The sequence below is a fragment of the Teleopsis dalmanni genome, chromosome 1, assembly GCF_002237135.1.
Source record: "Teleopsis dalmanni isolate 2A chromosome 1, ASM223713v2, whole genome shotgun sequence".
Lineage (NCBI taxonomy): Eukaryota > Metazoa > Arthropoda > Insecta > Diptera > Diopsidae > Teleopsis > Teleopsis dalmanni.
In genome coordinates this window covers 43,519,139-43,537,896 of record NC_051846.1, presented here as the reverse complement: position 1 = coordinate 43,537,896, position 18,758 = coordinate 43,519,139, and the positions used below count along the sequence as shown (strand labels likewise).

Below are 18,758 nucleotides of genomic sequence, written 5' to 3'. Positions count from 1 at the left end.
TTTATACTTTTATAGAAAACTGAAATATGTTTATAATATGAACAAAAAAAAAAAATAAAAATATAAAATAATTAATTATTCGTTACCTTTTTAACTATACCTATACCTATAGCTTTTAAATTAGAACCAGTATCTGAATGTTCCGTTTATCGCAATATTTATTTGTTATGTTATGTTATTTTTATTATATCAAAATTTTCTAATATAATATTATTTTTTCCAATTTGTTTTTTTCAAGTTTTGTCTAATAAGTCTTATACTGTTAATTTTTTAAAATGATCGATTTGTTTGAATTTTGATTCCAAATATATTTCGCTCACTGCTGCTTATTTTTGAAAAAAATGTTGGTGTTGGCATTAAGATCTGTTAACCTTCGTCTTTCAGCATTACACTTGATAACTGATAATATATTATTTTTTATAAAATTTGTTTCAACTTCCTTATGTTGTAATCAAACTAAGAATCGGATATCTCTGAGTTGATAGATATCTCCTTGGTGCAGCTGAAATTGGATTTCCTCAATGAAGGTAAGATTAGAGCCACATGTTAAAAAGTTACTTGTCAGGTATAACTACGTCCATTCTCAATATGTGATTCAACTGTAACTGTAGTCTACATGACGTCACACATCTGTTTTCATACTTAAATGTGTACACTAATTTGATCCCTATTGATTTATGGCTCCGAACCATTGAAATGGAAAGATTTCTTTTTCTAGATCAACCCATTTTATATGGTTTGATATTTTTTTATTTCATTGTAAGTATCTTGTTAACTCAGGTTTTTGGCAACAACCTCATCACATTACCCCCCTAAAGACTCCAATCATATTATTTCACAACACTTTTCAATAATTGATAAATAAATAATTAATAAGTAATTCAATTGTTGACCAACTAGGTAAATAATATATAACTAAATAGAAATAAGTTTTTAATACTATAAATTATTAAGTAATTATATATTCGTTAAATAAATGAATAATATTAATATAGCAATTAACTAATGGATTAATAATAATATATTAATTATTTAGATGTGGAACTATATATTTAATGAATATTAAATATATCTCCAAGTATTTACTTATTTTTCTCTTTTGATATTACAAACAAAACAAACATTGTGCTCTTTTACGGCCTGTCTTCATCGTTCGATCCGGTGATAGCATTTTCTAGTTCATTTAAAGTTTTTGTATCCTTAAAAATATTGTCTTTTCATTACATTTTTGTTCAACCTACTTGCTGTCATAGGTTTAGTATAGAAAATATTTTTCGGGTTTTTCTCTAGACCTACTCTTACAACGTGGACAGCTTATCGAACTCTCTGTACTTTAATAAATGTTACAAAACTTTATTTCTAGTAATTCTTTCTATTTATCTTTTTGTTCTCGTAGTAAAAATATCTTTGTTCTTTTAAATCGTCTAATAGATTTAGCTAATTATTTTCTTTGCAAATATCGGGAGGTTTTATTTTTCTCTTTGTCATTGTCCGGATTTTGAATCTGTAAACAGCACCAGGCTTAAATTTTATTATTATAATTGTTTTGTTCAGATTTTAGAAAGTCTGGTTTTTGTAATACCATCTAAGTTGTCTGCAGTCTGTGGTTTATTGTGAGTTTGCAATTACATATTGTCTATATTCACTAACGTACTCAATTAATCGATTTTCAATTAATTGATAAGCTGAATTAATTTTTTAAATAGATATTAATTTGTTAAATAATAAAAGAATAAAACTAAAAATTTAAAAATTAATAAATATTATATTATAATTAAATGATATTATAGGAGTTAGATTAAAACAGTAGCATATTAAAATTTTATTGTAAATGTTTTATTGTTTTTAATGCATACGTACTTATCAAGTATGTATACAATAATAATAATTAATTTTTTATTTTTATTTTAATTTTAATTTGTTATTTTAATTGTAGTTTTTTATTTTAATATTTCAAAATTAATTTTTTTTCATGATTTTAGTATTATTATAATAATTTTTTAGTTGTAGTTTGTTTAAGTATTAAAAACATTTTAAAATGTATAGAATATAATGTTGGGAGAATTTATTTATATAAATTTATTTTTAAATTATTTAAGAATATTTTATATATATTTATTATATTTTAAGTTTAGGCAAATCATTTTGTTAAGTAAACTTGTATTATTTTGTTATCAGTGTGTAGTAGTTTTTACGGTACAAAGCGAAATTAATTTTATATATATTTATTTAATTTTTTTAAATTTGAGTTTTCAAAAATAAAAAAATAAAGTTCAAAAAAAATTTTTTTCATATTTTAAGTAAGTTTTTAAAATTTGTATAAATTAAGAGTAATAATTTTTTTTAGAATATTGTAAGATTTCATAATAACAAATTTAGGTACTTGGGACAGTTTATTATTATTAGAGCAAATAGTTTCAATACAATATATATTAATGCATGATGTTTTATTATTAAATGTGCATGTTATGATATTAACAATTTATTATTTTTTTTTATAAATAGTGTTATTTAAATTGCAAAACGGGTTAATTGGTCAGTTCATTAAAATAAAAATTATTGGTGTTTATAATATAATATATATTAGATATAGTCTCACTATATTTGCGAAATTTTGGAAGTTAGCTAAAGATAACTATTGAATAAAAATAAAAGTTCTTCTCCTTAAAATCGGAAATCCGGTAATAATTTGTTATTAATGTAAAAGACTACTATATATAGTAGTGAGCACATAAGTAGTGAGTAGTCAGCACATGAGTATGCTGGAGATTACTTTTAGGGGGATCATTATACATTCATTTTGCCCTCTGGTTGTTTAAACTATTACTTTGGACTTATTTCAAATTTGTTTAAAGTATTTAGAGTATGTTAACAAATTATTATACATTTTCTAATTACGTTAAACATATATAAACAAGGTTTCTATTTTTAATTATTTTATGTACATAATAGAATAGGATATAATGGTTAATGGAACTAAATTCTATATTACATATGATTAGTAAAATAATAAAACTAATTTTTTAAACTCCAAGTCCATCATATACTCTATTTCTATTTGCTCTAATATGATTTTTATGTTTCGATATTTATATCGTAAATTATAGTGCAATATTATTAATATTTTTTTTAGTCTTAACAATTTTTTTTTTATTTCAATATAAAATTTAATTAAAATCCGCATAACTGACATGTTTTTTGTAATTAAAAACATTTTATCATATTTTCGATTTCTTATACAATATTAATACTATAGCATACGTTTAATATTCATAAATATTGTAACATAGTATTTAGTCTTTGGCATTTGAATACTTTGAATAAAAATGTTTAGGCAACATGACATAAGTAATATAATAACAATTGATTAGATAAAAATATAATATTCATAATTATAGTTTAAGTAAATATTTTTGATATAAAACAGTAAGGGTTTAAAAATGCAATAGAAGGAATTTAGTTCATTAATTCGTATTAAGTATTTATATAAATTATTATATTATAAAAATTATTAGTTTGAAAGTTCATATGTTATATTGAATGATTTAATTTATTTCGTTAAAATTTTATAATCACAATATTAAATTCTTTTAAAATTTCATTTTAAAAAATTTTTTGCTAAATAGTTTCTTAGTTTAAATTTAGTTTTGTGCTCTAAGAGGAAGGGAATATAGAAAGCTTTCCGTTAATGATTTGATTTAGTGTAATAAATAGTTAGTAGTTATATTTTTTATATAATAGTTGAGTTTTGCCTTATTCTTAAAGCGTAAATGAAATTACGCAAATGTTATTAATAATGTATTACGTTTCATTTTAATTTTTTAAAAAGTTCTATATATAATTCTTATTTTAAAGTTAGTTATTTTGTAATAACACAACCTCAATGGTACTAAGCATATAAAATTAAGTTGTGCTTTTTGGATCCATTAATAGGACGAAATACAGCTGTCAGTTGTCAGCTGTTATATGTTGCTTTCAAAACTAAAATTATCAAATAAGCTGAGTTTTTTTTTATTACATATAAGACTAGCTTAGATATCAGTAAATATAAGTTACAGTTACATGTTTATGATTTTATAGGTTTAACATTTTGTAATTAAAAAGTAATTTTTTATATGAGAGCAACTTAGAGAAAACATATCGTTCAAAGCAAGTAAATATTATAGCTAAATAGTTAGCAAAATATTTATAAAGTATTATTATTATTATTTACGTTGTCATGAAACACAAGTTTTACATATTTACATTATTTCGATATTTGTATCGCTTTTTTATGTTCACTATCTAAGAAATCGTTATGATTACAAAACGTATCGATTAAAATTATTTTAATTGGTTATACACTAAATATTAGTTGGTGCTTTGTTATATACAATATTTATATATTTTTATGTGAATATATATTTACAAAATAAATTAAGTACGGTTAAAAATGTATATATTTACATATAAAAAACAACACATTTTGAATTACGAATTTAGACAAAAAAAAAGGAACAAAATAATAAAAGTAATTAGTTTTACAAACAATGACTTATAGTAATTTAAACTTATATATAAATAATTTTGTAATTTTTTTAATGATTTGAATCAGTGCTCTATAGTATGTTATTAAAGTAATTTGTAGTTGTTGTGCAAAGGTTTGGAGTAACTTATGATAATAATGCAGTGAACTAAGTTTTAGTATATAAATAGTGAATAAATGCAAACAGCTATGTTTACTAGGTCTTTTCTTGAGCTTATATTAGTTATTCGTATATATGTCGGTTAATTTATATTTACCAGTTAAACAAACGTAAATGGTTTTTTATTTCTTTCTGTATTATTGAAGAACGTATAAAAAAATAATAAACTCATAATTGTTTCTCCAACTATATACTGGCAAGGCGAATTCTATCATGGCTAGGTGATTTTAATCACGATTAAATGAATTACTTAACATTAAGCAATACTTGTAGGAAATGCAACGAACCGGATGCAAAGGAAACCCTGGAGCATCTGCTTTGTAACTGCCTGGCTCTCTCGAGACAAAAATATTTGGGGGCTCAGTTTTACTGGAACACATACGTGAGGTTTCGCTAAAAAATTAAGACTCTGATCTGGTGTCGCAATGGACCTTAATGGTCTACGCGTGGGTTTTTTGGTTTGCCAGCATAACCTAACTTAACTTTAACATGCAACAACAATTAAGACATCATGACTAACTGATAAGACTTGATATTATATTGGTTTAGCTAAATAAACGTCCAATTTTCTCTTCAAATCTTTATCAAATATAGTTTTTTTTGAATTTTGTATAGAATGCTATATTGTTTATCTTTCGAAACATGCATTGTTTTAATTTCAAAGAACATTTTGTATCAAACAGCTGCCATACTTTAAAACAATGAAGGCGTTTCATTTAAAATTTAAGATGTTACTCTATTCGCAAGGCTATATAAACTGTATATTTATAACAGTCGATGGCCATAAGTAACAAAATAGGTAACAGGTTCTATATATCCCAAGCCGAATTATATACACTGTATATTTGTAACAGACGATGATAGTTTTTTGGAACCTTCAAAAAAAGGTTAATCAAAATTATATCTTGATGGGGTTGAGCATCTGCACAATAAATGCAATTGATTAGTGCTCATCTCTCTCTTTACAGAATTTGTAAAGAATCAGAGGGGGATTTAGTTACAAATACAATTGTCTGTGCATACTTGCCTATTGGGCAATGGGCAGATAATTTTCCTAAATACGTTTTCACTCAACTAAATTAGTTTGCTAGTCGTAACTGTGTTTATAAATGCTTAGATATAATCAAGTCCTTGTTCAAGTGCTCCAGTTTTACAGCTTAGTGTGTGTGTTTTTTTGAGGAAACAATCATACATCATAGACAATACTAAAAATAATAATAGGTTTAAGTTATAATGTGTATTAAAATTAATTTTTTTGTGTAATAAAAAATTAATTAATTATGTATATTGTTAATAAAAACATTACTTACAATATAAAAATAAATATATGTAAATTTTAAATTAAAGCATATTATATTTCGTATAAAGATTTATACATTATTTCAGTTATAGGATATTTGTTTAAACATTTTTTGAAATGCGTTAAGCTGTCTTAGTCTGTAAATCTAATTTTAAATTTATTTTGAAAGCTTAATATATTTTATAAATAGGATACCAAAATTAATAACTATAAATATCTAAAAACTGAGTTATGTATTTTTGGTCATTATTTTTTACTATTCTAATTGTTAGTTGCAATAAAATAATATAAAGAAGTATAAAAATATAAAATAAGTTAATCAGTAGTATATAAATTAAATAAAACTAATAAATGAATTCTAAAATTTTTTGATTAAAAAGCAAATATCTAATTAATTAAATAATAAAAAAAACCAATAGATTTATGCATGAATATTTTGCTCCTAATAGTAATTTATAATATGATGATAGTATAATTTTTTTCAACAAAATTGTATTATAACTTTAATAATGCTATAGTTATATAATTTTTTTAATATAATTGTATAACTTTTCCATAGTACTTTTAAGTTACTTAAATGGATAAATGAAACAAACAAAAAAACATTTTCATTTTAAAAATATGAACATTTATTTTAATTAGATATCTAACAAACTTATACAGAAATAAATAATTTAATTTAAAAATATCAACACATAAAGATATTACAATAAGAAATTAAAATAATTTCGAAAACATTTCTTCAACCAATAACAATTTTTGACATGCAACATAAAATATTGTGACTGAATAAATAATGTAAATAAATACTAATATAATTTTATGTAAATAATAATAGACAAAATATAATAATTGTTTAAACAAAGATCTAATTGTTTACGAACAGTAAACATTTTTTTGTTAAAGTAAATTGTATATAAATTTAAAACATTCTAAAAACATTTAACATATTAACTATATAACATAGATATAAAATTTTTAGGACTCAAGACGTAATGTAGTATCAATAGCAATGCTTTTGATTTGATGAACTAGCATAGTTTAAATGAAAATAATATTTTAATAATATTATTACCGCAATATTATAATAAGAAACTAAAAAATTTTTAAATTGATTTACATATTTATATAATATAAGTATGTCATGGGTGTATTAGCTAGCAATGCGAGTAAAAATTTTACAGTTGTTCACTGGGTAAATTAAAAAAAGAATCTAAACACATTTTGAAATGCATTACAATTTAAGTACAAATATATATAAAAAATAATTTTTTTAACTAAATTACAATTTATAGAAATTATAAATTAAAAAATTAAATTTGAAATATTAATACACGTATATTTAAAATAATTACGAGATTATATGTCTGAGCTGTTGATGTGTACATTTTACAAAAATTAACATAAAATACAAAAAAAAAATTTGTTTTTGTTTGTCAAATTAAAAATAATTTACATAAATTTTTTGCACAATTTACAATTTTTTTAAATATTTTCCTAATTTTTCAAAAATGGTATTTTAAAAACAGATTTTTTTGAGCTATCAGCAGTGTATTCGCTTTTATCTGATTCGCCTGATAATGGGGGATTTTCTTGCATACGATTAATGCTCGCCGGCAGTTGGAGATTCATTGGATCATGTAGACGGCGTAAGTCATATTCGATTTCGGCAATTTGGCGTTTCAGATTATTGTATTGTTCAATGTCGAATTTTCGTTTTTTGGCACGTTTATACATTGTAAGGAGGTATTGGCGGTCTTTAATATCGCTAAAGTTATATTCCTATAATAAAAAAATAATTAATTTTTATAAATGTGATTTGTTAAAATGCTTTAATAATGATGTTTATGTACCTGTTTTGTAATGCAATAATAAGCGTACATAGCCATGGCTGTGCCATAAGTAACAAAATAGGTAACAGGTTCCATTATATCCCAAGAATATTCCCACCATGTTAGTCGTGCCAATATGCCAAATTGCACTGACATTAAAGTTAGACCAACCCAAGTCATTATGTTTATTTTACGTTCCGCTTGGGAAGCTAAGTCCAGTTTTTGCTATAAAATATATATAAACCACAATTTGATTAACGTAAAATAAGACTTAATAAAAAAATATATATATTCTGATAAACAATAATACAGTTAAAGTATGATATGTATAGAGAAGTTACACAAATAGAAAATTGCAATAACCAAAGTGTCAATTTATTGAAAGCAATTATACCACTATAATTTATTATAAATACAGATTATAAGGGTAATAAGGGTATAAAAGGGACTGCGACCAGTGCCGCACTAAGGCTTCCTTATCTATGTAATCTTAAAGAGAGCAATCTGACAGGACACGCAAAGATTCTAGATAAAGTCTGGAACTCTCCGTGCCTTAAGGTCGTTGACAAGATGAATAGAAAATTAGCTTTCTCCAGGGCATTCAAAGTGGTTATTAGTGACCGATCCACCTGGAGAAACAATGAAATTAACTTGAAAAAGGGCTTACAATTATGATATACTGATGGGTCCAGAATGGAAGATGGCAGTACGGGAGCAGGAGAAAAACTGCTTCCATTTTTCAGGCAGAGGTCCATGCCTTAGAGCTATGTGCAAGAGAATGCATACGAAGGGAAACCCGTGGTACCAAAATATGCATCCTTTCAGACAGCCAAGCAGCTCTAAAATCTTTAGCAAAATACTTATTCCAATCAAAGTAGGTCTGGGAATGCTTTCAACTTCTCAACACCCTAGCATCGAGGAACTATGTTACTGTTAGTGAGTACCGAATAAATTTATCGTTTAAATTTATATGTTGTCTCGTTTGCAATAAAAGAATGCATTTGTGTAGATACAACAGCTGAAGAACCGTTGCCTGTTAGCCTGTTATTAGTTTGTAATAATAAATTGTGTTATTACATATGTATATATATTATTTATTACCTTTTCAAGAGGCTTAAGTTGATATTTCAAGTCTTCCAGTTTTTTTGTTAAGTCCTGTTCCCGTTCTACATGATATTCACCAACGTGTAGAGCTTCATAGAGCTAAAAGATACACATTTTTATATTTTAATTTATATTTTATGTAGAATTATTAAAATATTTTATATAGTGTCTTGAACTGTAAGATTAATGGTTTTACAAATACTACATGTCTGTTATATATATGTTAAAAAAAGAGTGTTAATTTAAAAATACACAATAAATATATAATAAATGTTTTTAAATTTAGTTGTAATTAGTTGAATATGATATGAATATGATTTAGTTGAATATGATACAGTACTTACTTGCAGCACCAATAATTTAATATCTCCTAATTTTTGTATGTCTTCACTATTTAATTGTTCTCTGGGTGGAGGAATTACTTCATATTTTTTATCATTTACTTGCAACCTAAAATTAATATATAATAATTTAATAGCATATTAAAATATATACTATAATAATAATTTAATAATTGTATAATATACATATAATTATAAAAATCCGTACCATATCATCTAATATTAATTAAATTGTATTCAATATATATTGCTGTTTTTATATTAGTTTTATTGAAGGTTTGCTAAAAGTAACATTTTTAACCAAAATTATTTATATTATTTATGCAAAAAACCTTGTTTCTTTGGTAGAATCGATCGATGATTGATAGAAGATCTTTTGTAATTTTTAATGTTGATATATTTTTTATTGTGTGTTGAATTTGCTGTATAAAATTCAATAATTGGATTTACTTTCATTTTTTTGTAAATATCTTATCTATTTCTGCGATCTATTTCTCTGTTATTTTAATATATTTAAAGTAGAATTTTCATGACAGTTTCAAATGAAAAAAAACTAGGTAGAGTTTTCACGTTTTCAAAAAGTTTCAATAAACCAGTCTCTGGCTTAATAGATATGAGCTATATGTAGCACATATCCTGCACAATGTTTAGCAATGGGATTTTCAAAATATCGTTAATGGCTTAATGGTAATGGACTTGTGAGAGGTGTGGGTATGCTATTAACATTACGATTATGAAGCGTTTTAATATATTTAAGGATGTTGATGGTGCATTTTTATATACTAGTCGTACTTTTTATTTATTATTGCTTTTCAATCACATTAAAATCACAGTACACACAATTCTGCCCGCACAGATTTATCTAAACTATATATATGCAGCCAAATAAATACCAGGTAGTTTTTCGATAAAGTCCATATTCTTAATTGTAGAAGAGACTTATAGTATTTTTGATTGGTAAATCTAAATTTAATCTAGATTTGAACTAGAAAATTGCACTAAAAGTGAATGTGAATTGGAAAAGTTACCTAGACTTACCAATTGAAAACGGCATTATGATCTATATAAAGCTATAGAGTACCAAAACGTATGTAATTTCTTCACAGTTGCTACTGTGATACAGGACCATATACGGTATTGTTTTATCCGCAACTAAATGTAAGAAAGTCTTTCCGTATACAGGACTACTGCAAAATTATCTAGGCAAAATTATTTGCTGCTAGGAAAGCAGTTTATCTTCACAATTTTTCTTAATAGGTTTTTGATTAAGACTTTGTACATCAGTAAGATAAAGAACAACACCCTTTTGCCATATAATTCTTTTCGTTTGTTAGGTTAAAAAATCATCAAAAATGTAAATAACATTTTTAGGAAATACCTTGTATATATGTAAACATTTTTGTCAGGCATTATCTGTATTCAAATTGTTTTGATGAAACATATCGCCAAACAATAGTCCAGGCGAGTAATAAGTTATCATTCTTTGTCGAGTATCATCATTTTTTGATGCTTTATTACTACTTACAATAACAAACGCTTAGGGAGAAGAATTCAAGTCTCAAACAATCGCCAAACAATAATCTAGGCGAGTAATAAGTTATCCTTCTTTGTCGAGTATTATCGTTTGGCGATTGTTTATGCTGGCTGGGATATATCGAATGAAGTATTTACACCAATATTATTGCTCATACAAAAATACACAGATTTACATTTACTGTATACCTACAATGAACTTTATAAATTGATGGAAAGTTATTATAGAGTTATTAAAAATTTTTAATTTAAATATTTCATTTTCAATTAAATTTTATCGTCAAGGTAATTTGACATTCTATGCTAAAAATGTGAGACTGATAAAAATACAGAATTTAAAAAATTGCGTGCTTGTATTTTTGCATAAAAGAGACGTTGCTAATTTAATGTTGCTAATTTTAAGATAAAAATTATTTAAATTGCCAAATAAAAAAGTAACGATGCGTTTCAATTTTCCCTGTAACCTTCAGATTTGACTTAGCTTTCGCACATTTGCGTCTGTATTAACTCCATATATGACTATTTAAGTAAGTCACTTTATGTAACAACGCCACATGCCAAAGCGTATTTAATATTTCCACAATTTCGACATGTAAATCAGTCTACAGTTGCGAAGTCTCATGAATAATGCCCAAAAAATGCGATTCTATCCTTTCGAGCTGTAAAAACATGTCTGTTGTTAAGGGTAACACACGTATGCCACGCGCTCTAATTCCAGTCAACATTTTTGCATAAAATCCGCCATAATTTTTGTGGTTCACCATCAAATTTATTCAGGCACCTCTCACTTAACTTAACTCAAAGTATTTCAATCAAATTTTTTTTTTTTGTAGAAGGTTTTGATATTGAGATTATTACAGGCAACGGAACGATTTTCGTCAGTTGTTGAATAGGTTTCAAAAATTGTATCAAAATTACAAATTTTATGCAGCCTTTTTACTGAGTATGGAAACAATTTACACATTGTATGGATTTAATTAAAATTATTTTACGTAAACAAGTTGAATTTTGCAGTATTCACTTACCAAAATGGTTCATCCATTAGGCTTTCTATATTACTCGTGGACGAAATTCTTATGCCGCTTTTGTTAAAAACATTCGCTCTATCTATGCCACGGTCTTCAATTTTTAACATATTTATCAGATCGCCAACTTTGTGCGAGATAGGCTTTAGCGCAAACCGACATTTTTCGTCCCTACTAGGAAGCGGTACTGTTAGATGTGGCAGTCCTTGTATGTATTCAACTTCAACAACACCTGTTAAATAATAAGAAATAATAAATAATATAATTTATTAATTATTAAATATTTGGATAAGGTTTCTTTTTATAAATGATCTATATTTTCTGAAATAATATACATAGGTGTTGTTTATTTATGTGTTTTAAGTGCAAAAATAACAATTTTTTACGAGACTCTCTCTGAGCAACAGTTTACAGACGAAAAAAAATATTTATTAAAGAGCGTGTTATATAGAGCGTTACGGGGTTCGTCAAAATTGTTTCTTTTCGACTTTGATGAAAATGCATGTTAGGTAGAATGTCATAGAAATTGTGATAATTTGCTTCTAAAAAACATAAATGTTGATATTTATTACTGAACAACACTGTTCTGCTTAAGGGCCAAAGCACAGATAGCCTCGGCTCTCATTAACAATTTCAATTTTATAAATTGCATTGAAAACAATAACAATTTTGCTTATAACGAACCCACGACACTCTATATAACATGGCTCTTACAGATTTTTATAGGAAATATTTGGAGTTACAACCACATCGAATGCGCTATGAAACATCTTACGTTAGAACACATTTGGCAAGAAGATGAGCTCACACCTTTATATATGTAGTTCTATGACTTTATAAGATCGTTAGAAGATCATCATTATGGTATGGTATCGTATGGTATATAACATCAGTGTGGAATTATCGATTGATAACCAAGATCATTATTATTAAAAATTGATAACCAAACATCAAGACAAATCTTTTTACTATGAGTACTAAGGTACTAAACAGAGCATATCGTAGAACTGAATGTTGTATCAGTTGTGTCTTGATAATTAACCATTGTGGTCCATTTAATGCCACAGAATCTTATAAACAACCAAATCGCTACGTTTTTAGCCCCCAACCTTAGAGTTAACATATTTTATAATGCAAATGGATATAGTTTAAAATTTCTTCAATACCTCGTTAGATTACATAAAGTTGTTGCTATTAAAGCAGCAGTAATATATTAAATATTTTTATAATTGAAAAATCAAGTTACTTAAAAATCTATGAGTCCAATCCGAATTATATCCATCACAATTTTTCACTTATATACATATATGAACGAGGTCTTGATGTAGTTGAACAAACATTTATATTCTCTAATATTTCGTGATCACAGCTTTATACAAACTATCGTTAAACTATAAAAGTTAAGAGATGTTAAAAGAAAAGGTCTTGATATGATCATAATCCCTTTTTGTTCAAATATCTTTGGATCTAACAAAAAATTTTACACTAAAAGAACTTTGTTTAATGAAATCTATTTGGTTATTTCAGCAAAAATGTAAGGTTATATGAATTAAGTGTAATAAAATTTCTTTCACATGGCTTGAAATTGGAGAAGTTTATTTGAGTTGAAATCCTATTAAGTCGAGTTTTATTAAATTCTCTATGTAAAGCACTATTCCAACTTTATCTGTAAGAAAAAAAGGGTTCAACATGAGGAAAGATCATTTGAAATTTCAAAGTTACTAAAGCGAAGCTTCTATCTCAGAGAAGTAGTTAACTTCAAATTTGGAAACTTTGACTCCGTATCTAAAATAAGTACATATAAGTATATGAAATATATGCGTATGTTGGAACTAAATGTGTACAATTTAAATTTAAGATTGGATTAGATTTTAGACGGGTTGGGAACTTGTCACCATGTCATTACATCCTTTGAGGATTATTGTGACATATCTACTTTAGTTCCAAAAACGAGTAGCAGTTAAGAACGCCATTATGTCCTTTGGAGAGATGTTGTCTAATTCCGTTTTAAGTGGTTAGGCGGTTGATAAGTACCGAAGTCTGAGTCTGGCGAGACTTTCCCTGTGACACAGAATGTGTTCTGCTGTTACCTCTTCTTCGTAACATAGTCTGCAGCTATCGTCTTTAGTAATATCTAGGCTTGATAGATGCTTTTTTACTCCGCAATGCCCAGTGAGAAACCCTGTGACAAGTCGGATGCCACTTCTGTTTAATATTTGAAACTAAATAATTATTTGAGATGTCTGCTTTATTTCAAATGTTTCACATTCAAAAAATTTTAAGTAATGCTAAAAGGACTTAAGCTTTCACTTAACTTTTGATAAATTTAAAATTTTAAATTGTATCATTTAAAACTAATATATAGTGTATGCAATATTACTTTGTTTAGTGCAGTGCACTTACTATTAATGTAATAATTTGGCTTCTGAACACTTCAAAAATCAAAATTTCAAAACCAATTTAACTGCAGGAAATAGTTTCAAGCCTAATAATATTGTCAGTTAGAATATGTGTTCATACGGCCAAAATTTTGAAATTTAACATGTTCAATATTCATGACTCCTGAGAACCAATTCCATATGGATTATGTATCTACAAATCATTTTGTATGCACAAATAGTGCTTTTAAGTATGTTTTGCATTCATGCATTTGTGCCAACTTTGATTTATTCAGCAACCAACTACCCGTAGTACAATTTTAATAGAAAGCACATAATTGCGGCATAATTTCATGAGCAAGTTTGTATCTATATATTGCTCGTTAGGCATTATTCATTGACAGAGATGAATTTTAAATGGAATGGAACACTGTGTGTGCTTGGTAAAGGAATGAATTATCGAAATGATATAATTTTTGGTATGACAATTATGGAAAATTTTAGCTGGTGTAAAGTTAACATTAATTAAGTTATATTAAGTTTGAAATTATATTTAATTTAATTATGTGTATTTTTTTATATGCTGTATTTCGCTTAAAATATACAATTTAATTTCTAATTATAATAAATATTTAGGATAAATTAGTTGACAAAGAAATAAATATTCGTCTTTAAAATAATTTAACTACAAAAGATACAAAAAATTAATATCAGATATTATAATTTTTTATATAAATATAAAGTACATAGTTTCCATCAAACATTGGGTTAAAAAGCTGAAAATATGATCGAAGAAGAATACTGAAGCCGTTTAACAGTACTGACAATTGGTTAATTGCCTGCATTGGTTTCTTTAGATAATATATTTTTAAAAAACTAGTGTATAGTTAAAAAATATATTTTATGTAAAAATGTATTTATTTTCATTGCAAAATATTTTTAGTTTTTGATATATATTTTTCATTCTACTATAGGTTAGAGTTAATATGTGACAGATTCTACATTGATGGACATTAAATATCATTAGGCCTCTCGAATTAATATAAATTTGAAATGGTAGTATATTTATTGAGTGTTTTTTTTCTTTACAAACTGCATTCTAATTGAAATATATTTGTTATCATATGCAAACTGTTTAACATCTTGGCCGAAAGTCGACAACTTTTAAGAAAAAATAAAAGAATATTTTAGGGACTGTAATAATGAGTATATTGATATCATACTACTCGCGCTTAAAAGGTTTTAAGTATTAGAATGAGTTATATTTATAATAAGGTGCCTCTGTATAAAACTGTTTTATATTATATATTATATAATATATTTTATCTTTATATATATAATTCTTCTGTACGTGTGTTGACAGTGAACTCCTCCTAAACGGCTGAACCGATTTTGATGAAATTTTTTGTGTGTGTTCAAATGGATTCAAGGATAGTTAAGATTCACAATTTGGTCCACTGGATAATGTTCTTTTAATTATTATACAGTTTTTTGGTATCCATATACATTTATATTATATATTTAATATTTATTCATGCTTACTCTGATTTGTTTAAAAAGTTTAAAGTCTCTAAAATTAATCGTTCAACTATCCTGTTGAATTTTTAAATTCGCTGGATTTACCAGGCACCTAAGCTATGCAACGGTACGTGATTAGTCATAAAAAAAATTATGGGCAATGTACTTGAAGCTACAATTTCGACTGGCAAATTTGAAAGTGAAGCTGTTCTCTTGCCACGAATCCCAATGATCCCTTTAGACTCACCCATTCCATTCAGACGTCTGCAATTTCGAATTCGCTTGGCATTTGCCATGACTATTAATAAGTCACAAGGTCAAACAATGTCGATTTGTGAGATAGATCTAGAAAATCAGGTCTTTTCACATGGCCAATTATATGTGGCGTGTTCTCGCGTTGGAAAACCGTCAATTTTATTCATTTATACTCCTCAAGAATTGACTAAAAATATTGTTCATCAACTCGCATTAAGATGAAATTAAACAAACATTATTGATTATTACGAATTGTTTTTAGAAAAATTGATGTTATTTCAAAATAAAGAATAACAAAATTATTACATTATTTGTCTCTCATTTCTTACTTTGTTTAATATCATAATCGCTTAGTATATCATGCAGGACAACATCTGTCCAGTCCGCTAGTATTATATAAAACTTTTATAAAGAGGTTTTTTCGAACAGTAGTGAAATACAACAACAAAAATTTATTTTTTATATTATTTTAATTAATTGAATTTTTGGCTGACCATACAGCTGTTTCGAGTATTGCCAAATACCCATCATCAGTGGTCTTGGAAATAATTCTTGTATTTAATTATTCGTAAATAATTATTTTTTGAGACTACACGTACCAGGAATCGAACTCGGGTCCTGCCAAATGTGAAGCTCAGAATCAGCGCACCTTAACCCACTGTTCCTAAGCCGTACTTGACTTTTTTGTTCGCATATTTTTCTGGAGTTTTGTTACTATTACTATGAAAGTTTTTATTAACAATTTTACTTGCTGTGTTTATATTAGAACGAAATCATAAACCAGCTGTAGAATAATTGAATTAATTAATTAATTATAATAAAATTAATTAATTATAAAACTTTTATATTATGCATTATTTTTTGTTTATTAAATGTTAACTTTCATAATCTATTAAAGGATAATGATATAGTTTTCAAACTTAGTGGTATTTAACAAGGATAGAATAAATAAGCCCCTTGGAAATTTCAATTTACTTTACCTCAATTTACTCGAACTCGCACACGTAAACTTAATAGTAAACTAATGTAATATCGCTGTCACTTCATAACTATTAAGAATAAATTTTAAATATTTTGAACTCATGTTTTTGTATTCTGTATTGTATAGTTAATTCTGTATTAACTATGATTGCTCATTTAGGACATTTATTGTAATTATGAGCTCGAATTAAGACATTCGTGATTAAGGTACTTCAATACTCAATAAGCGAAACTAATAATTCGGTCATCATAATTAACAAATTACAACTTCATTATCAGGTTATGTACATTTTTGTGAAGAAGAAAACAAAAAGAAAAATATTTTTTTTTTTAATGTAAAGTTGAAATTATAAATAAATAAAGAGATTATTATAATTAAAAAGCTCTACTCTGCAATTACTGTTTTTTATTAAAATTTGAAGAAAAATAAAATAATAAATTTATAACAACAACAGAGGTTGTAGCATAACATTTATGAAAACAAAACATATAAAGTATCAGTGTATAATAATAAACTGAAAGACTCGCGTTACTATCAGATTCAGTTGGTAACGTTGCTTATACGACGAGTATCTATACGACTGCATCTTGATTTAACAATCGAGTTACTTTTAACTGCATGCGAAAGAAAATAATTGTTCAGCTTCAATTGCAATTAAGATTCTTAGTATTGGCAGCACTTAACAGTCTTCTAACGACTTGTGCTCTGCAAATAACAGCGCAACACTCCTGCACCGGCAGAAGAAGCAGTGTCGATTCGTTCATTTGCTACTCGTCGTGAGATTGTTTTGTTGTTGGAAAGCAGTTCGTCGGAAGAAGTCATTAAATTAAATTTTAGTAGCAGTTCACTTTTTGAATTGTTTTTGTTTTTGTATTTTTTTGTATTTTCTTTGAAAATTAAATTTTCTTTAATGGTTTATAATCGTGTTTCTAAGTTTCTAAGTTGGCTTTAAAGTTTTCAGTACCATTCAGTGGTGTTCATGAAGAGACCATCAATGTTTAAGAAATCAAATCAACAAAGTTGCCCATGTGTTGCGGTGTTGTTGTTGTTGCTGTTGTTGTTGTCTGACGTGTGAATAAGTGTAATGGGTGCATATGTGGGTAAGTAGTGATTTTGTGCCGCTACAATTAAAGCGCTTGCTTTAGTTGCTTTAGTTGTTTTTGTTTTTGTTTTTGTTGTTAATTATTATTTTCATGCATTTTGATTTTTTGGGATTTTGATCATTTTTATTACACACAATTTTTTTTGCGCTCATTAATGAAATTAAAAATCAGTTAACTTTCAGATTTTCGCGTTTACAGACGTTAAAACTTATAAAACTGCGAGGTGAATTAAAAAACACATATAACATATTTACATATTTATATATAAGTGCAAAAAATTAGTGTTTATTTTTAATTTTGATAATAAAATTATTTAAATAAATAAAATAAAAAGTTTTAATTAAATTTTCATTTCATAAAAATATAATTGTTACTACATTTTATTATAAAAAAAAAAAAATTCTCAACATCCTTGCTGATGAAAACGAAATAATCAAGAACAAAGTGCCTTTGTGTTTTGTGTTATTTTATTATTTGAAAATTATTGCATTTAAGTTTTAAATCTTCTAAAGTGAATTCTTACTAAAATAACAAAAAAAAAAAAAACCAATCAAAGCTATGCACACGTCCAATTTGTGTACATAAAAAGCATACATTGAAAGGAATGCAAAAAGTGCTACTGAATTTAAAACCAATGAATTCGTAGCATTAATTTTTATCCTTCTATTCCGCTTTTATAAATTGTTAGTTAGGAACCACACA

At 26.1% G+C, this 18,758-nt stretch overlaps 1 protein-coding gene across 2 annotated transcripts in view; it reads right to left on the bottom strand.

Moving 5' to 3' along the window:
- Window positions 1–7,456: 7,456 nt before the first annotated feature.
- LOC119673379 (calcium uniporter protein, mitochondrial) overlaps window positions 7,457–18,758 on the bottom strand; it is a 151,703-nt gene continuing 140,401 nt past the window's right edge. For both annotated transcript variants that reach the window (XM_038084643.1, XM_038084644.1), the window contains 5 exons: window positions 11,821–12,052; window positions 9,266–9,371; window positions 8,919–9,020; window positions 7,839–8,042; window positions 7,457–7,767 (listed from right to left, as the gene is read on the bottom strand). In XM_038084643.1, the coding sequence (XP_037940571.1) occupies window positions 7,483–7,767; window positions 7,839–8,042; window positions 8,919–9,020; window positions 9,266–9,371; window positions 11,821–12,052 (929 nt within the window). In that variant the 3' untranslated portion in view covers window positions 7,457–7,482. The remainder of the gene's footprint in view (window positions 7,768–7,838; window positions 8,043–8,918; window positions 9,021–9,265; window positions 9,372–11,820; window positions 12,053–18,758) is intronic.